General features: G+C 37.6%; 1 protein-coding gene across 2 annotated transcripts in view; it reads left to right on the top strand.

The window, feature by feature from the left end:
• Positions 1-22,256, top strand: part of nova2 (NOVA alternative splicing regulator 2) — a 56,256-nt gene that overhangs the window by 3,292 nt on the left and 30,708 nt on the right. Inside the window, exons 2-3 of one of the 2 annotated variants that reach the window (XM_067450532.1) lie at positions 2,331-2,393; positions 7,282-7,425. In XM_067450532.1, coding sequence (XP_067306633.1) covers positions 2,331-2,393; positions 7,282-7,425 — 207 coding nt within the window. The remainder of the gene's footprint in view (positions 1-2,330; positions 2,394-7,281; positions 7,426-22,256) is intronic. The other variant, XM_067450533.1, reaches the window with a different exon arrangement.

Below are 22,256 nucleotides of genomic sequence, written 5' to 3'. Positions count from 1 at the left end.
AAATGGATGGACTGGCACAGGACAGTGCTTCCATTTACAAAAGGTTGTTTTAGGGGATACATGTCCTAGCTGGAAGGCGTGAGGGGACTGTGACCCTCTGAGGCTGTAAGAAAACGTGGAAGTGTGTGTGTGTGTGTGTGTGTACAATCCTGTGTTGTTTTTACTATATGAAGACATTTTCGGATATTGCTCGGCACTAGTGAGTAGCCTCTTTTTTAGATTCTCTTGCTTGTGCATTTCTGCCCGCAGGATGAGAAAATAGACGCAGGATCCGGCTTAGAAGGGGTTGTTACGTAAACATGATTTGCCAGCTGTGTTTGAAGATTCACCCCCACCCCCTCAGACATTTATACGGGGGACCAATAACCGATTCGACGCTGTCGCCCACCTTGTTCACTCACACATCCTACAATGCAATACTCCCACTGGTTTTCAGATTAAGTGCACAGGTTTTTTCTACAGCAGTTTTTGATAGGCTCAGCAGAAAATACATTTAGGGTGCGCTGCGTTCCGCTCCCCCATCATTTGTTTGTTTCGCAACTAATCATGAATATAGGTTGGGCAATGGTTTCTTCCTCCTTTCCGGGTCCATCTCTCCCATCTGCCGTCAATAGCGGCAAGCCATTGATTATCCATGCAACCCTCAGCCTATTGATCATTTGTACGATCACTTCAAAATGAAGGGGGCGCTGCTTCGTTTTTTTTCTTTAATGCACTGCGTCAAAGAGAAAAAAAAAATCTCATGCAGGATGGCGAGGATTTGGGAGGGCGTTGTGAAAGGCAGCCCCACATTGGATGATTTGCTCGCCTCTCTCGGCTTGTCTGCCGTGGAATGGAGGACGGGACCTGAGATGAATATGGATGAGATGAATGAAAGAAGCAATGCGAAAGCTTCTCCTCGAGCCTTCGCGCTTGTTAGAACAAAGCATCCTGCTTTCTCTAATATGCAGCAGAAAGCGAGTAGCATGCTTTATTCGGAGTGCAATGTTTATATCGGAAGCCATTTTGGTCAGGCAGTTGCTTGGACAGCCATGCAGGGAAAGTGGTCCTTTCATCACCCCACTAAAATTAGATGTATGTTATGCTTAAGCACAAATGCTAAATTTGACATCTAATGCAGTATAAATATGTTTAACAAAGACTAAAAAACACAAGCAAATGAGAAAAAAAAACCTAAATATTCATTGATTTGTGTCTGTTTTTCTAAGGCCCCCAACATAAGCTCTCAGGCACCTTCAATCCTCAAGCTGACGTTGCTTATTCTTGAACCACAGGTCTCTTGGGAGTCTCTAGCAACCAATGATTTGTGTTTACTCCCACTGGTTTATTATGAGTAATAACCATTTGTGCTTTTTATTAATTATTCTGACTTCTCAGTGAGTATAATGCATGTAATCAGACGTAGACGCAAGACGAGGCTCATTAAGATATGAATTTGGTGGATGAGAATAATAGCAGACCAACTTGTTTTGTTCCCGGTGTAGCACAATGGGAGGGGGACTCATTTCCCTCAAAGGCACTGCTACGGATATGCGTGTAGTGTAATCCACTGATTTTTCTCAGCCAGGGCTTTGTGTTGACAAGTAACAGAAAATAAGCTTGAGCCAACTCAAACTTAGGCTTTAAATGTTCCATGTTTTAGAAGAGAATAAACTGAGAATGCCTTGTTTATGGGAATATTCCGGGTTCAAGTTAAGCCCAATCAACAGTGGCATAATGTTGAGATATATTTTTTGATTATCAACTGGTTCCTCATTTTCTTTTATAAAAACAAAAATCAGTAAGGCACTTGGAGTACAATGGAAGTGAAGTGCACTTACATGAATTCTCCTAAAATTTCCCAGAAAAGTTAGGGTATTTTCCACTTTTAAATCAGGTTAGCATGCATATTGATTACATCTTGTTTACAGATTGCTCCCATGCACTAATTTGTTTCTTTTAAAGAAAATGAGGCACAAGTAAATTCATGAATTTTGTTGGTAATCAGCATTGTGCCACAAGTGCTGTTAACTAGTTTAACTTGTATTGAACCTGGAAAAAATCTTTGAATTTACAATAATGCCATTGAATCTAGAACATTTTTATCAGGTCATGTTTCATTTAAAATAATAATAGTGAAAATAACTGCAAACCAATAAGTAACTATTAAGTTCATTATTACTGGGTATATCTGTATCTTTGTCCATGACGTCAACAATCCCAAATGTTCTTGATTAGAGGCAGGAGGTTTGAAGGTAGACTCTGTCATTGACTCTGTCATGTGTCACTTTGTTTTGTTTTTCTACCTGACATTTCCACAAAGATTAATTTTCTCATTCACATTCTTTTAGAGAGATGTGACCAACCGGCCATCCATGATCCACCATTTTCATCAGATTTTGTCGGATTTCACGGTAATGTTTAATTTTCTGCCAAAGTTACATACAGGTCTTGTTATCTGCAAACCAGAGTCTACCTTTAACTCTATAATGTTCCTTTCTGCATAACCGCCACAATGCTTTGCTGCATATCATTCAAATTTAATGTGTAACCTTTAAAACAGCCTAATGTTGTGAAAATGTGATGCTTCACATAATATCTTGTGTCTAATGTGTTACATTAATTAGAGTAGATAATGTCAATTATAGCCAGTCTAGATGCAGCCTCTCTATCCAATTTATGACAGACTTTTGTTAGATGCTCTTTGAAAAGAGAATACTTATGTATGCATGATACACATTATTTATGAACCCCACGCCATATTAATCAAGGTTAAATTTAGACTCGTCCAAATCAAAAGGAGGACAGCCTTAGCTCTGTGAGAAATCTGGGTCATTGTAGAAAAGCATGTATCTGTAGTGTTCTGCAGACACAGTTTGAACTGCCTTTTTATAATGTGTGAAAACAACAGCAATTTTTAGTACATGAGTGAAAAATCAGGACTTGTCATTTAGAGGTGTTTTGTGAGTCTGGGTACATTTATTTATGTCACAGTAAACTCCATTATTCCCTTGTTGTTTATGTAACTAATAATCTGGTGGCATGCAGTGTGGGTAAATATGAGACTATATTTCTTTAGAGATACGCTTCATTACACGTCCGGGGCTGTGTTTCTCAAAAGCATCGTGAGCTAAGTTGATCGTAGAGACTATTGGTGGCAATATAGGCTTATAATGCTTTTGGGAACACAGTCCATATCAATTGGCATGTGATTCTAACAAGATTAGAGATAGACAAATATTTTTCTTGATACTTAAGCATTTTCCCAAAATCGACCCTAAAAAAACAAAATTAAAACATTGTGTCTGAGGGGAGATGAGTCAACAACAGTGCTCAAAAGCTTAATTAATACACTTTATTTAACATAACAGCCATTATTGCACAATTAAGATGTTACATAAATGCTTGACACATTTAAACTATTCAAAATGAGTCTATTTTTGATTGTTTTAATGTAGAAGTGTGTTTGGATTTGCATGCAAGGAGGGAGTGAAATTGCAGAAATGTAAACAGTATTTAAAAAGTGTTCAAATAAAACTGTTCAGTTAAGTGATGTTATTATGATTGTCAAAAACACACAAAAAAACCCCACCAAAAATATTGCTTCTGTATATCAATTACTTAGTGGGCACATGAACATGCAAATGATTGGTATCGGTATTGGTTATAAAGAATGTAACCTTTAAACGAGGTTACCTCAAGAAGACTTTAATATTGTTCAAATCATCCCTACTTTTACAAGGGATAGCTCACCCATAAATAAATACATAAAAATATGACATCATTTATTCACCCTCATGTCATTCCAAACCTGTGTGACAAACTTTCTTCAGTGGAAAAACAAAATGTGATGTTTTGAAGAATATTCAGGCCACTATGTTAAATAGAATAAAAGTGAATGAGGACTGTGCTTGTCAAGTTCCAAAATGACAAAAAAAAAAGCACCATTAAAGTATATCATAAACGTGGTCCATATAACTTGTGCATCTTCTGAAGTCATAAAATAGCTTTGTATGAGAAACAGACTTTAAGGCCCAGATTTACTGAACGAAAATGTACTAAAATTAGCAAGAGAGCACAATTCCAAAAAACGCAGATGGGAGTGGAAAGTTCTACATGTGATCTACCACACAAATTAAAGAACAGACTCAAGCCGGCTCATCTCCATAATGACCAACACAATCTACCAGGAGGAGTGCAAATTAGCATCCGGTTTAAGACATGCTTTTTTGGGGCGGTAAATAATGGCACAAACACCAGTAAATTGATGAGCGCAAACCTTAGTAAATCACCTTGATTCATTACTATCCTCCAATAAATTTTGCATCTGAAAGAGAAACTCCTACAAATGCATATGCAATAAGGTCAGCCACAAAAACATCGCCTTTCCACGCCTTTTTAGCTCCATTTTTTCACTGCGTGTCTTTAGTAAATCCTGACAGTAGTTTTTTAACGCCAAAAGAGGATTTGTACTGACGCAAGCTGTTAGTAAATCTGGCCCAAAGTCATTATTCATTGAAAATGGCATTTGCCTGTTTAAATTATATCAGAATCGTTGAGTCAGATCTTATCAATTAATTCATTAATTAATTCTCTCACAAATCACATTCGAATTCAGTTCTGGAGTTCAACTTACAAGATCACCGGAGACGACGACTATCAGTCTATTCGAGTTCAATTTCAGTCAGTTTGCCACATGTACCTGCACACAGAGCATATGGACTATTTATATGCTGCATCATTTTTCAAGCTCAAAATATCTCTGGTCCCAAAATATTTCTTGTAATGTACATGGAAAAGAAAGATCAGCACATTGTTCAAATGTACTCCATTGTGCTCCGCGGAATAAAAAAACTCCACACATGACATATGAGTAAAAAAATATATATTGTGGCCACGGATTATCAATTTTCTTCCAGGACCCGGGACTTACTAATACATCAGCACGTTTTACTAAATAATTCCCTAATTTTAAGTAAAACATTCGCACAATATTATAATTAATATGCTTGATTAACTGCAACAAGTGAATTAATTATTAAATCATCGCCACGATTTACTAAATCGAGAGAACGAATACTTAATCTGTGGCAAAGATATAGTATATCTATATTTTTGTCCACAAATCATGTGTGGGCTCCATAATTGGGTGAGTAAATAACGAGCAGACTTTTATTTTTGCCTCAACTATCCTTTAACCTTAAAACAAATCTGCTGTATTACTGCTAACCCTCTCTATGATTTCCAGCTCCAAACAATCTGATCTGTGACATTCATCTTGTTAACAGAACTCTAACACTTCTCTTAATTTGGCTCACACGTAACTACAGTACAGACATGTGTCGTTACTTTGTCAGTGATGCAGTTCGGTCGGGCCTTCGACCAAAACATGCCACGCATCCCCACCGCTGTTGCTGTTGTTAGCTGGTTTGTTTGTCCAGCTGCATTCTGAGATTAATACTCCGTGCAGTAGTATATATCATTTTGACCCAATCATCAGTATTAGGCTGCAACTGCATATAGCTTAGCCTAGCCATCAGCCTAGCTTGACAAGATAAAATGCTTCTCCAGAATAACAATCTAATCTAAAGCGGCCGTCTTCTGGGAGCCGACACAGATTAATTGTGGTGGAATATTAAGCGTGTACCCAAGTGGCCCAGGCAGAGGGATACAATGTCATGTTAAAGTCACGGTGTAGGGACCATGTACTGTGCTTCTGCTGACCTGGATATGCTGCAGCCAGGTAGAGCCCAACAATAGATGAAGCACTTTACTGCCCCACCACTGCTCCACTTTGAAGAAAACCTTTGCTGACCTTCCTCAAGAGGGAACTGAAATCAGGATGTCTTGTGCTATATTATATGTGCCATGCTCTTCACTGGCTATAAATGGCTACTTCTACACATTGCAATGTCTACGTTGAAGGGGAGTCTACTAATACGCCTTTTCAAATTGCCCTTCTCTCGCATTTACATTGATTGACATAATGTACCCTCATCCCGATATGATTTTTTTTTTTTTTGTCCTACTAACCTGCACTAGAGTTTTTGTTCTGCTCTTTACTGTTAGCAGCCCTGCTTAACCTAAGCATTAATACTTGTGGTTCAGCTTTAATTACAACTCGTTAAATCCACTGATCTTATTAAAGTGGTCTTGTAGTTCTTTGCTGGTCTAGTATTTCAGCTTAACTTTTATTTATAGCTACCTCCTCTGATTGCCACTTTGACAATATATGCACCAAGTCAGACATTAAAGCGTGCAGCCATATTTTATCTTTATCCTTTTTTTTTCAGATACAAAATTTGATGCTAGACTCTCTTAAAGCCAAAGGAAATAAAGCTTTATGTAAATTCATACCAGCTAAAATTTGGACACACTTTCTCATTCTTTATTACTTTATTCTACATTACAAAATTATAACAGTAAAGTCATCAAATCTGTGATGTAGCACAAATGGAAGCATGCAAATTATGCAGTGGCCAGAAATGTTTTAAAAACTCAAAACTCTTATTTTAGATTCTTTAAAGTAGCCATGCTTTGCATAGATTACAGACTCGGCACACTCTGGGCATTCAACCAGCTTCATGAGGTGCCACCTGGGATGCTTTTTAAACAGTATATATTATTAAAGAAGTTCCCATGTATCCTGGGCATTTGCTGGCTGCTTTTCCTACACTCTCACTGCTAAAATTCATCCATTACAAAAATGTAATTCAAAGATATTAGGTTGTAGACATCATGTATATACTGTATGTCTGCAATATTTGTTTTTTTTTATTAATTTAAGTTCAATCTTAAGTGTAAACGTAAATATCAGATGACATAAAAAAGTTTAAATATATTGCAAATATTTATTTAATAATAGTGTTTATAATTTTTTTTATAATGATTGGTAACACTTTAGCTTAGGGTCCAATTCTCACTAGTTGCTTATTAGCATGCATATTACTAGGATATTGGCTGTTTATTAGTACTTATAAAGCACATATTAATGCTTTATTAGACAAGACCATATTCTAATCGATACTTAAACTTACAAACTACTTCTAATTAATATTTAGTTAATAGTGAGAATGGGAACCTATTCTAAAGTGTCACCAAAATCGTTTTTTATTTAAATCTATTGCAAATATTTATTATTAGTAGTAGAGTAGTACTGCAAATGTTAGATTACAGAAAATGTTTTCTTTACATCTATTGCAAAATTATATTTGTTTTGTTTGTTTATTTGTTTATTATTATTGTACAGATGTTGCTAAATCTATTGCAGAGTAAAAAAATGTTCTCCTTTTCTTTTTCCAGAGGAAGGCGAATATTTCTTAAAGGTGCTGATTCCAAGCTACGCCGCAGGCTCGATCATTGGCAAGGGTGGTCAGACTATTGTCCAGCTACAGAAAGAGACAGGGGCCACCATCAAGCTGTCCAAATCCAAAGACTTCTACCCGGGTAAGTCTCCTAATTCCAGAAAGCCTTGAAGGGAACCCTCATCAACCTCCTCTTGTTTACTGCACTACTCTACCATCCAGTCACAAAACAGCACACATTTGAAAGCATCTGGATTACTTTATATCTTTATTAATCCATGTTATTAGTCTATGCTAATACATTACCAAAGGTACCTCGTTCCCAAAGTCAATGCGACTCGTTCTTAATGAGAATCATATGGGACGCTGTCACCTTTGGGCTTGCAGCCACACCATATGGCCTTTATCAGAGCTCAGGTTGCACATAGTGCCAGATCAAGTGAGGACAATGAGCTGAGAGACTCGCAACTATGGAGTTCAGAGCTCAAATGAATGCCTATACAATGTTTGAACACTCCTTTTCTAGTACTATTAATATTTAGCGAGAAAAAGAGAGATGTTTTGTGTCTGTGTGTGTGTGTTGGAATTCTTTCAGATGTTTTAGGGATGGGGTGACAGAGGAAACGAGAAGTGGTGGTGGGGGCTTCTGGGCTCTTACTTAAAAGAGCTTTGTGCGATTTGCTCATCCTCCCATCGTTGGCACGTCCAACAGGGCACCTCTGTCCCTTTCCCCTTGGGATGTAGAGCGCAGAGCGATGGCCAGCCATGGCAGATGCCAAATGCAAGACACCTCCTACCCATCCCCCCTTTTCATTGGTTTTGGCAACCTTGAGTGCTCCAATGTCTAAAGTGGGGGGGTTGCGATGGCTACTGAATCAAGGGAGAGGAACGTAGGCGAGTAGTTACCGGTGCTGTGCTAGGTTGCTCGAGTGCTCAATGGGGGGTTCTTCCTCTCCAGTGAAGGGGGCATCTGTATGGAAATTAGCTTGAGCTTTTCCTTGGGTGCAAGTCAAAAGATCCACCTGCCGTGCTGTTTTCAGGGTGGGGAAGGAGGGAACTCTTTCGCCTTTTAGGAGAGAAGTGTCCGATCTAAATCACTAAACTGTTTTAGTAGGCGCATCACATATCCCAAGACATCATCTGTGATAGTAGCCTCACTGGCATTTAATTTTGGACAAAGCAGCACTGGCCAGACATCCATTATTTCTGCAGAACGTATTTATTAGTTGTCTTCGCTCCAAATATAGCTCCTGCAGCATTTATTGGGAAACAGCCATATTTGACAACGACCTTGCATCTGTGAAGAACACTGTTCCATCTTAAAGGCACTGCTATGTTAATGTAGTTTAAAATGTTGTTGTTTATATTGATTAGCATGCAAAAGCAGAACATAAAATCGGATGATGCAGTTTCAGTTCACACAAAAATGTAATTCCTGTCATTATTTACACACCCTCATGTCATTCCCAACCAGGGGTGCGTTTCCCGAAAGCGCCGTTTCCCAACAATGGTCGCAACGTCCTCGCTATCAGCGTACTTCAACGAGTCGGTGTTTCCCAAAACCATAGTTTAAATGAACGTTCGCAAACAGCTTCCCAAAGTTGCGTGGTTGGAACGACAGATCTCAACCTGTGCTTAGAAGCATAGTTTCTTGTTTACAAAACATGTGTACTTAATAAATCCTTATCCTGAGCAAAATAAGCAAGCTGACATTCAGTACAAAATCTTTTATTTATAATACATACAAATGTAATTTACGTCTTTTAGTTTGTTAAGAGATGCGCATATTAATTTTTTTTGCATATTCTTCCTTTACAAAAATTAACCATGGTTTTACTACACATAAAACCCCCAAAAACATGGTTATTAAGTTAAACCATGTTAACCACAAATTAACCATGGCTTTGCTACTCTAACCATAGTTAACCCTTGGTATTTGTGGTAAAACTGTGGTTATATAAATGGTAATCAATTAGCCAAAAAATGGTTACACTTTTACTATGATAAAACCATGATTAATATTCGTAAGCGATGTTATCTCTACACTAAATGTATTTTATATGTTGTCATTTTTATTAACTAGCATGCAAATTCATGCAAATGCATAAAGGGATGTTAGAGCAAGTATCCACTACTTAAAAGGACAGTTCACACAACAATGAAAATTCCATCATTTTACTCGCCCTCATGTTCACCCAAACCTGTATGACTTTCTCTTTCTGTTTATATATATATATATATAAACAGGTTTGCAACAAGTCGATGACAGAATTTTCTTTTTTGGATTGATTGATCAAAAACACAATGTAATTAAAGACTTGTGTTCCACAGTCATTTGCATGAAGAAAAAAAAAAACTGCAGCAAAAGTCACATTTTAACGCACAAGACTTCTCACAGCATTTTCACATATGAGTCCAAAGAGTTGCATCATCCTTTTTTCTTTATAATTGGCCAGTGCTCTTCCTCTCAGGTTTCCTGAGTGTGTATGTGTGTACATTCTGACTTTTCCCTTTCCAAGTCACTGATCCCCATCCAGCCTCTCTGTCCCGTTCAGCAGCATGCAGCACAATATTAAAGCTGGCCCCTAATCTAGCACCGTGATTGCAGTTTTCAATGTTTAATACCCTGAGAGCCATGCTGCCCTCCCCCACACATTATCAACATTACTGATTTCTCTGCTGTGTAATCTGCTTAAGACCCTAAGCTTTGTGGCCAAAAGATGAAAAGCCGCAATATTACAAATCTAGGGGTAGAAATTGATTTCTGTGTTTATTTTATGTGTTTTTGCTCCCTTTCTTCAGCCTCATTCACTCACATTTTTATTTACGATGACCTGACCTTAGCGTTGCTTGGTTTAATTCAAGCTGAGTCATCATGTGAAAAAGAAGTACACTGGCGTACTTTTACAAAGTAGGAAAATAATGTACTTATAATTTTGCCAAGTAAAAACTGAATGTAATATGTTCAGACACTGGACTGCATGTTATGTGCAGTTAAAGTAATGTATTATTAAATATGAATTAAGTGCAATTTGTCGAAGAGTAAATTTTTGACATACTTAAGTATACCTTTATTTGAATTATTATTATGAATTATTATATTATTTGAATTGTCTTTGCAATATGGTTAAAATCTGCTGCCAAGCATTTATGGCAACCCTAAATTATACTTTCATGTCATTTCCATTGAAACTTGTATGTTTTGGTGATGATGTTGTTTAGTACATTTAAAATATTTAATTTAAATGTTATATTGGATAACACACTAGCAAGTACTTTATTAGTACTTTATGTTAGTGTGTTAGTCATTGTTAGTACATACATTTTACAATTTTTATTCAACACATCAGTCATCAATGTACTTTAAAGTAAAACGTTTAATTTGACATTATTACAACGTGTAATTAATATATATTTGATCTTTTTGGGATATTGTTTCTTAGATGTAAATATAGCATGATATAGCTATATAAAATTACCTTCTAATTACCATCAGTGTACCACCATAGAATAGTTTTGTAAGGGAATGCTAACACTTAAGTTAGCCTTTATTGCTACTAAATTAGTAAATGTTAGCAAGTAATTATGTGACTTTTGTTTGTGTCTTGGATTTGGCCTGTGAAAGACTGCCATAACTTGAAAGATCACAGTCGAGAAGTGTTCGTTTTTCTTAGTATTCTAGCGGCAATGCTACTTGAAATTGTCAACTGCATAAAAAGGCAATATGTCTTAAAGCTAGGGCATTCTAATGAATGACTAAAAACATTTTAGTGCTTGTTAATCAGTCTGTCTGTGAACTCCATTAATATAGTGCTATGTGCTAGCCTACATGCTAACTGTCTTTAGCATGTAAAAGCACCATTGTCAGAGGCGGCGGGATAGACGGCATCTGGGCTGTGGAGGAGAGACGAGGTACCCTTAATCCCTGTGGCTTTGTTTTCTTTTTCAGGCACGTGACGTCATCTTCTGTGACCGCTAGCCCTCAGTGCCAGCCAGTGCCTGAGACTCACACAGTCAAACCGTCTTGTACAAAAGAGCCTTGCTTACCAGAGCGAGTTTGACCCGAGTCTCATCATAGACAGAGCGATATAGAGAGAAACACTTACCGAGGGGGGGATGATGATGGGAGTGATGGTGCAGACAGTGATCTTGAAAATGATGAAGATGCTAGTACATCAGAGTACATTTGTGATATAATTAGCATGTTGCCCACTTAGCCTGCTGACGCTTCCAATTAGATATGACTAGACCTTTTTCAGTAATCATCAGGAAGATCTTTAGAATGTGTCTTTATTCTTTCTTTCTTTCTTTCTTTCTTTCTTTCTTTCTTTCTTTCTTTCTTTCTTTCTTTCTTTCTTTCTTTCTTTCTTTCTTTCTTTCTTTGTACTAAACTAATAAAACTTCATCATAACAAACATAATATTACAAATATATTTAAATACAAGACATACAGCTAACTGCATTTAATATATATTGAATACATTTGTATTTAATTTCATATTAAGTGTTCGAAAAGTATATTCTTCAAGGTGTGCTATTTAAGTACTTATTATAGAAAAGCGTAGATCTTTTCCCAAAAACATCTTTCCCCCTCTCTTTCATTTCTCTTTCCTCTTGGGTGTTGTACTTTTGATGCTGTAATGTGTGGATTTTCAGTCAGATGTAACAAAAAACCTCAGAGGGACCTGCCATTAATAGAACGCTGCAAATTTATTCTAGGGATCAATTTTTGCATCATGGGAGCGGTGCCGTGTCCTTTACTCTAACCCTCCCCCTCGGCTGACCACCATCTCCAGTGCATCTCTATGAGGCTTCAGTACAAATACTATTGATTGATTCTGCCACTGCAAATAGACAGGAAAAAAGGAAAAGAATTCACCATGAGAACTGAAAAGAATAGCAGGTGCATTCCATTCCGTTTTAGAAAGCCAATCTCCTTCCACCCAGGAAGTCCAATGACTAAATAATTTTGATAATTTGCACCTCGATTCAATAGTGTTGAGAGAGGATGTGAGTAAAAGAACATTAAAATGTGGTTTTTCGCATTACTGGCTTAAAAAACTCAGGCTTATCTGCAGACCCATACTTAAAAAATGATTTGTAATTTGATTTACCATAATTAACCTAGCCTCATGTCGTTCCAAACCTTTCTTTCTTCTGAGGAACAGAAAAGAAGGTCATTGAATGAACATTGGGAAGTAAAAAAAACAACAATACATTTTGTGTTCCCTAGAAGGAAGCCAGTCATAGTGGCCTAAGAATTGGTATGGCCACATAGTGTGGCCTGATATGCTGACCCATATTTGACTTTTTACATTGGCCAGCACTTTTTTCTGTATGAACTGAGACTTTTAATTTTGACAGAGCTAATAAGATGCAGGAGATCCCATTCTCCAGTCATCGGCTCTCTAAGATAGCATATGACTATTACTTTAATCTGTTTTTTTCCCCTAAATTTCTTCACCAATTTTGTTGGTAAAACATCTTATTGCTGAATTAACTTTAAGGAACTGTATGTAAGAAATGTATTTCAATTAATCATAAAATGGCCCTGATATGTCACTAGACATAAAGAAATCATGTTCTTTTCAAATACTTATATCACTGACAACAGTAGTTGTCCGGGTTGCCAGCTCTGATCTAGTTACTACAGCTGCAGCTACAGACGTTCCTGCTGGATTCTGCAGCATATCTGGCAACCTCGAGTTAAGGGGGAGGGGGAGAGGGGATACACCACTCTACAGTCATTTGAAAGTGATTGCAGTACCGGTTTTGGCCACTATCTTACATACACTTCCTTTAAACTTTGTTTAAAATATTTGTTTAAAATATTTAAACCGTGTCCTTACTACACGCGACGTGATAAGATTCTAGCGAAAAGAAACTTGTATGTCCACACCAGACGCCAATCAGAACAGTGTGTGAGCGGGCTCTAGCGGCAAGTACACGGCACCAGAGATTAATTTTGACAGCACTCGCAAAGAAATGAATAAGTCTACATTATCAAATTCACAAAAATTACACCATTTAAACTACTAAAATACATACTAAGTTACTAAAACAATCATTGTTATCGAATATACTTGTTTGTTGTTCACAGTTTGATCTGAGGTGAATTATCCTTTGCTGCTTGGGAGCGCATAATGATATTCAAAGTAACATAACACTAGCCTGACAAGCCCCACATCAAGATGTTTGGTCTGGAAACTCACCATTGACGGCTCAATTAGAGGGGCGGGATAAGCGGTTGTCTTTCAAGCTCCCTCTGCACGCGATAGGATAGCGCTACAACCAACCAGAGCAACGAAGGTGAAGCAGAGCTTGTTGAAAAATTAAACATTGGCCGTATCCGGTCAGCAAAACTCCGTATTCCGAATGACTTCAGTGCCGTTCTTTGTTCTTTTCTCAGAGAAAAGCTTAACTCCAAGTCTTCCAGAGTCGTGATCAAAGCTGATTCGAAAGACCGCCGTTCCCCAGTTTCTGTGTTTACTAGAAGCACGCAAACGCAACTCGGCCGTCATCATTATGGCTCCGCCCACCGACTCTATACACGATGTGATTGGCCCGGCAAGAGTTAAGCGATTACAGCTCAGAGGGGTATTGAGAGTTGCTAGACGACACTCGTGGGCAGATTAGATTTGCTGCCGCTAGGGTGCGTCTAAATTTCTAGGCTAACATAACACACTTTTAACATGAAATTAAGCACATAAACACTACCTGAGATTAATATTGCCATGTTTTGTGTTGTTCCAGCCGCTACATCGCACAAAAATAGAAAATGTTTCTAAAATAGATTCATCACGTGTCACCATCGCTGCTGGTTAGAACAAAAACTTTTATCGTGTGTCACGGTGTTGCTTCGCGTGTAGTTAGGACACAGTGTTAGAATCATCAAATCAGTAAAAAAAAAAAAAAATACACATATTCAGTAGGGTGTATTTAACGTTCTTAATATTGATTGATTCAGTTCTTCCAGCGGGCAATGGTTACGGATGGTCCTCTTTGCGCTCGTCATAATAGACATTCTCATCATGAAACGAGTTTGGATTGTTTTTAATAGTTTCTCAGTCAGTTCTAGAAACTGAAGCCAGTTATAAGATAAGGGTAAACCATTTTGTAAATCTGAGAGCCTTTAATCCAGCATTCCTGTAGGTCTGAGCGGCGTTCCCTGTCTGTCATCCCTCAGACTCTACATCATTAGACCAGGCACCGAGTGGGCGAGAGCTTATGGGCACAGAGCTTAGGACCTCAATAACTGTCCCATGCTTGGGCGATGTGCAGAGTAGTGGCTTCTGACAAGGAGGATCTTGGATTTGAGAGCCACAAATATCCCTCCAAAGGTTTGACCCATCTGTAAGTCCTTCCCATGGTCTATATAATAACCTCTGACACCGAGCTTACCGCCTGACACTCCTGTCATCGCTCATATTAGACTCTAAGTTGTGAGTGTTGGTGTCTCTGTCGGAGTATATCAAGGGATTTGAGATATTTATGACGGTGGAGTTATGTCTGGTCCCTCCGAAACACTGGGACAGGCATGGAAAGAAGTTGAGAGGGGAATGACACAGTGAAGGGGGAGGAGTGATTGAATATCTAATTGTTTGAATGGTCAATGATGGGTCTAAACTGGGTAGGACAAAGAGGAGTGGTGGGCCACTCTTAATGACAATAGAAGCTTTTGACATTGTTGACAACACAGCTCCTCAAGTGTGGGGGGAGGTGCAGGCGCGCAGGCTGGTCTCCCATCTGCCTGAGGAGGTGTTGGTGTGTGTGTGATGATGCAGAGACAAAAAAACAACAGCGAATAGGAGACTGGCAAAAGTGAGAGTGCTGTGAACCATGTAAATTTGATTTGACTTAATTTGTTTAACACTACGTACATATATCAGTTTTTATTATTGTTCAGAGACAATTATGTATAGGCCTGTATATGTTATTTATTTATAGTATGTATGCATATAGTTTATTCATATAGTTCATTTCAATACACAAATCTCAACATATAATTGCCATCTTTGAACTATTATGTATACATCAGCATCTTATCAGGTATCAACCAGCAAGCTCCTTAGATATCAGTCTCTGAAAACTGACTAATGCTGTTAAATAAATAGTTATCAATCACAGTGAATTGCAAATGTCTGTAAACTCACAGTAGTGGTAGTAGTTGTATCGAACAAGTCTCTCATTTTTTTGTAAAAATGCATCCAGGGTGTCAGTGGGAGTCCTGACGTGTTACATAAGTGGGCCTGTCTCTGTGCTTTTGTCTGAGTCTGTCAGTGGAGTAGAGATGATGAATGTGTCAGTGGGAGACAGCCATCCTCTTCTCTTGCTGTGTTCTCTCTGTCATCTGCTGCACATTTTATGATGAGCTCATCAGTAAAAACCCACCCCCCATGCTCTAAGCTCAGCAATTCAGGAGCTTGACAGATTTTCTCTATATGCATGGATATTTACATACTTTTGGCGAGAGAAGATTACGTTCAACTTTTGGCAAGAATCGCTTTGGATGAAAACACTTATAAATGTAACGTAAATGTATATTGATTAAGATAAGTGGATATATTTTTTGGCATGAATTCAGGAATTGTGATTTTGTGATACTGCAATCAAATAATCGTATTCACATTTTAAAGATTAAAATGCGTATATATATATATATATATATATATATATATATATATATATATATATATATATATATATATATATATATATATATACAAATATTTTTTATTATTTGGAAGAGGCTTAAAGCTTGAAAGTTTTCATAGTTGTTTTCTTCCCAAATTTGTCTCTTTTTATCTTGAATATTATATTTTAAATAGTATAAGTGTATAAAACATAAGTAGAAAATGTTTTATTGCTATACTTTTTCTTTATTTTACTTAAAAGACTTGAAAAACCTTACTTAAACTTAAAACTTTACTTAAAAAAACCTTACACATTCTTAGTGTATTGTATAATATAAAATAAATATGTATAGATTTACAATGGCAACTTAGATTATTTAGAGTAGCATTTAAGTATTAAATTGAATGAATAAATGTAGGCTAAAATTAAAACGAAAGTCTTCAATATACAATATACATTGATTAAAAGCTACTGTATTAATGTTTTTTTTTTATTCAAGAGCAGTAAGTGATTTTCAGATGTCTTTTGTTGTTTTATTAACATAATTTTAAAGGTGAACGGTCCCTTTACTTTCACTTTAGACATAACCGACTGTGTTTATATGTTAACCTTGTGTGTTTTTGACAGTATTAGCACAGTAAGACTACACGTATGTTTGACAGGCTTTTAGTGTGTGCGGTCAGTGCATGTAAAACCGAATGAAATGTTTTACAGGGCAAGGCTTTAAAACGAATGCAAATAATGAACTTTCGGGATTGTGAATAACTGTTCCGTGAGTATAACTCTGACAACAGCTTTTCAAGCGTGGCTAAACAACCCCTATATTTAGGGCATATGACTGGATATTTGTTCATATCAGTAGGAAAGGTGATTTAAGCAATTTTGAGCATGGCATGGTTGTTGGTACCAGACGGGCCGGTCTGAGTATTTCCCAATCTGCTCTGGTACTGGGATTTTCACGCAAAACCATTTCTAGGGTTTACAAAGAATGGTGTGAAAAGGGAAAAACATCCAGTATGCGGCAGTTCTGTGGGGTCAGAGGAGAATGGGCCAACTGATTCAAGCTGATAGAAGAGCAACTTTGACTGAAATAACCACTCGTTACAACCGAGGAATGCAGCAAAGCATTTGTGAAGCCACAACATGCACAACCTTGAGGCAGATGGGCTACAACAGCAGAAGACCCCACCGAGTACCACTCATCTCCACTACAAATAGGAATAAGAGGCTAAAATTTGCACAAACTCACCAAAATTGGACAGTTGAAGACTGGAAAAATGTAGCCTGGTCTGATGAGTCTGGTTTTCTGTTGAGCCATTCAGATGGTAGAGTCAGAATTTGGCGTAAACAGAATGAGAACATGGAGCCATCATGACTTGTTACCACTGTGCAGGCTGGTGGTGGTGGTGTAATGGTGTGGGGGATATTTTCTTGGCACACTTTAGGCCCTTTAGTGCCAATTCAAGTAGGATAATGCACCATGTCAAAAATCTCAAATCATTTCAAATTGGTTTCTTGAACATGACAATGAGTTCACTGTACTAAATTGGCCCCCACCGTCACCAGATCTCAAACCAATATAGCATCTTTTAGATGTGGTGGAACGGGATCTTCCTGCCCTGGATGTGCATCCCACAAATCTCCATCCACTGCAAGATGCTATCCTATCACTATGGGCCAACATTTCTAAAGAATGCTTTCAGCACCTTGTTGAATCCCACATAGGATTAAGGCAGTTCTGAAGATGAAAGGGGGTCAAACACAGTATTAGTATGGTGTTCCTAATAAACCTTTAGGTTAGTGTATATATAGATTAAAAAATATATTTAAAAAAAAAATCCTTGTTGGGACACGTGTTCCCCATTTGTGATTGTAAACAAAAACTTAGAAATATTCAAATAAATTATAAATGATCTAAAAACAACATTAGATTTCCCAGCCTTGTCTAGATTATACAATTTGCCTCTCATGTATTATAGCTGCACGCAAGGTGCACAGGATCTGTCCCATGAAGGTGGGACCTCTCTTGGGGTTTGGTGCAGAGCTGACGGGGGCAACACCCCCCCCCCATCCCCCTTTGTCACAGACACGCCCTCCTCCCTACGGTTTCTCACTCCCCCTTAGAGACAAAGCATGCTTTGTTAGTCTCTACACTCGGTTGCCTCAGAGATGGGAATTAAAGTGACGGCTCGAGAGGCAAGAGGTTCCCCTCTACCATCATCATTATAGCCGTCTTTCTCTGTTTCCCCAGCTACAGCAGGCAGGTAGACAGGCGACAAAGATGTCTCTCGCTTCTGTGCCGATGTCTGCCTCTGGGCTTAGGGCGAGACAGATGCGTTGTCTGAGAGAGAGCGAGAGAGAGAGAGAGAGAGAGTCAGCCGCAGTAAGGATGGATACTCTCGCAGTCCGGTCACGTAGAGAGGCCTTAGACTTCCACAGCCAGTCGCATAATGGCATGGCCTCCATTTTGAAGTTCCCGCGAAGGAAAAAAAACGGTGGCAGATGTCATGCTGCTCTCACTGGCCGATTAAAACATAACACAAACACCAACTGTACCTTTAAAATTAGTTACATTTTTATATTTTTTGTTGTAGCATTAAGATATATATTGAAATAAAATAATTGTAGTAAATATTATGTAAAATATATATGAAATTAAAATAAAATCATTTTCTTAAAATTTACTTGACAAAAGTACTACATTCAGCAAGGTTCTCTTTAGAGTAGATTACTGATCTAAAGTAATATAGATATTCTAAAAAAATTCAATAAAAAAATTATAAATATACATATTTTTATTATTATTAAGAGTTATCAATATATATAATTGATAGCATTTTTTTAATCTGACACTTAATAATTCCACAGAATAATTATTCAGGCACAATCTTTAATCAAAATCAAACATCACCATGTTAATCAAGCCATTTGATTAATAATATTTTTTCACTGAAGCACGATCAAAAGACACAAAGGCCTCCAGCACATTTCTATAATCATAGATCCACCATAATGACACCTGGCTTGCCGGTTGCAATGGCACGCCCTCCCGTTGCATAATGAGGTTATAAGTGCAAAATCATTTAATGCCTGTGTCCTACATTGGGGCAATTTAGCATTTGCGCTGAGACATTTGGGGCTTAAGAAAAGCCCCTTACATAAGATTAGGACAATGGAAAGCTGCATTGTGTAGAATAGGGGGGCACCTTTCCTCTAAAACGGAAGGTGGTGAGGGATGACAAAGAAGAGTATTGAGTGTTGGCGGTGGGTTTCTTTTTGGAGCAGATCCAGCCTCCTCGCAGAGGGGACAAAGCTCCCCCTCTGTGTCTCAACAGAGCCTCTAAAGGCACAGAGTTCCGCAGCTGCCTCCCGCTCCGCCCATTTGCCTCCCAAAATCTCTAATCCCCACTGAATGACCCCCAAACTCCCTTTCCCTCTCTCATACACTCACTACCACCTTGAGCCCACCAGACTAGTGATTCATTTCTCCTTCGTCCCCCATCAGCTGTCGAAACGTTCCCTTCAACACACCGGCTGTATGCTCGTATTAATTGCAGCAGATCGGCCACGGCTAATTATCTTTGACCCTTTTAGCCTTGTAGGAATAGTGTGCGTCTATGTGTCGGCTGTGGTTCAGAGAGTTATACAATTGTGAATTCGCGTGCACAGAAATCTAAATGCAAGACTGCTATTTGATATATATTCAGAGATATTGTACAACCTATTTGATCATCTTTGGCAGTAAAGGATAGGTTGGTGGAACTGTTTGTGGGTCAGCTTTGGAGCTGGGGAGAACAGTTGTTCCTCAAGGGGACCTCCTGAGATGGTCATGCGAGAATGGCCTTCTAGAATTATGTACCATGAGGATCGGGAGGGGTGCTGCCCATTGACCTTAACCAATTGTCACTTTGATTTGAAACCTTTTGTTGTTTCTGAAGATACAGCTGTGCCTGTAATTTTTGCCATCAACAAAGAAGTCATCAAAATAAGTAATATAATTATATAATTATATATAAAATATATGTAGTTATAAAATTACATAGTTAACGTATGAAATATATTTTATTGTATATTGTTTTATATAATAAAATGTATATTATATGAATATTATAAAATATAGTATATTATTTAATTGTTTATAATCATCATACACATAATTGGCAAATATATTTTTTATATATACTGTATGTATATATATATATATATATATATATATATATATATATATATATATATATAAATAATTAAAAATATTTTTGCAAATGTATTAGTGGTGGAATATAAATTCCATGGTTTATGAATATGATACTTATTTGCCAGAGTCTTAAAAGAATGCTTGGCATGTGTTGTTGTTTTCAGGGACCTTGGTTTTTTTTTTTGTGTGTGTGTAATTTTTAGACAAAGTGAAACAAAGATGCAGATTATAGTTTGCTTTTCTTTTTGCAGCCAGGCTGTATGATGTTGCCTTTTCAGTCACATGAAACCTTCGACTGCAGACACAAAGGAGATTACTAATTGCTATTTTGCTGATTGCTAATTGCTATTTGCTTCTCAGCTATCGCCAAAGCCAAATGTTCCCCAAAACATTTAGTTGATGCACCACTTGGGCTTTCCCAAAAAAAAAAAAAAAAAAAAAAAAACTCAAGCAAATAAACAAGGATAAAACACTTTAAACAGATTGATCTTTCAGTCATTCCTGTTTGTACTAACCTCATAGTTTTTATGCCAAAACTGGAAGCAGAGGGGAAAAGATCCACACGTGCACTGAAGACTTCACAATCAGTGCTTTCAACCTTCGTACCCACTGTTTCACCTCCCTTGCCCACGCAGGGCAGGTGCAGGCAGAGGGGGCAGCGTTTCAGAGCCTCCTTTGTCATGAAATGTTAGCACTTTACTGCACAGGGTTTGGCTGGCCAGCGCCAGGAGCTCTATGCCAAATTTCAGGAAGGAGGATGAAAGCCAAGTCGATTGTGAAGACACCCACACCCTTTAACCGTAGAAATGAACGTAATGCTTCTGTGTTCCTGACGGGGAGCTTCTTCTTTGCTAACTCCTGAAACTCCCTCAGCAGAGCTGAATAATGGCTCTGGTTACGTATGCATTTTGGCAGCCGCAGCAAAATAAAAACTTCTCCTGACAGGCAGTGCTGATCGTGTCCTTTTAGACATGGGCTGTAGGTTTACCTAAGGCGGCCTAAAGGGGCTTTGCAGCTGAATCCTAATTGTACAGCAAAGTCAAATGACTCTCAGTTGTGTCTATAGAGCGGCACAAGCTGACTGCCCTAGTGGTCACCTGAGGCAGTGTAATGATTGTCTGTGCAGCAGGGATGTGAATCGTTTAGAATTAAATGAAATTTGAAATCCTTGTTTACTTTCTAAATTTGAACTAACTTTAAAATGGGGTAGCAATCAGGATGCAGTAGATTTAAAAATGAACTGAACTGAAATTAATTCATACAACAGGTTTTTAAAATAAAAGTAGAAAAGTAAAACAAGACAATTGCAAAAATGTCAATATTGAATTGCAATGGAATTTGTACCGCAATATGTGCAACAGCTGGGTTCTGGAAGTAAAAATCACATTAATATTCTCCGATGGGGAATTTATACTTAACAATAACTTATAAACTATTAAAGACAGACCCACTGCACTGTTGAAGTACAATCGACTTGGATGTTTAAGTTATGTCAACTTAAATTATGAGTTAAAAAATGAGTTACATCTTGTGTAACTAATTAAAAAAAAGTTTAACATTTCTTAACTTATTTTGATGAGTTAAAACAATGTATAAACATATGTTGTCATAACTTATTGAACATATAATTTTCACAGTGTGGGAGTTACGACGTTGTTCATCAACAATGCATCTATTGCAGTCATATATTTTTGAAATAAATGTTTAACAGCAGGCATCCTGGTGAAAAACTGCATTACCCATGTTGCAAAGAAATCTCTACCAATCAGAGAATAGATCAAATCACACCAAAAAAAACTTTAGTGCCTGTCCACTCCCATGATGCACTGCATATACATATAATTAGCAATAAATGTAAACTGTATTGTTTCTATATGTATAAGAGTTTTATATCATTTTTAATTTGATTGTCATTCACAATGCTTCATGGGATTGTAGTCCTTTCCCTCATTGTCTTGTACCTTTGTCTTTTCGTCTGATTTTGAAATACTTTTTTGCCTTAAATCAAAGTTTGTTGTGTTGTGATTTACCTCGTAGCAGGTTGGTTCAGCTTTATCTTTTTAAAAATATTTTGCTGAAAATGTGGACGGGCACTGTTGCACTTCTCTCAAATATTCTCTTCTGGTCATTCCAGTTCAAATTTA

The sequence above is a fragment of the Pseudorasbora parva genome, chromosome 8 (genome assembly GCF_024679245.1).
Source record: "Pseudorasbora parva isolate DD20220531a chromosome 8, ASM2467924v1, whole genome shotgun sequence".
NCBI classification, from domain to species: Eukaryota; Metazoa; Chordata; class Actinopteri; order Cypriniformes; family Gobionidae; genus Pseudorasbora; species Pseudorasbora parva.
The sequence above is the reverse complement of the archived record's forward strand: the minus strand, read 5'-3'. Positions and strand labels throughout refer to the sequence as shown.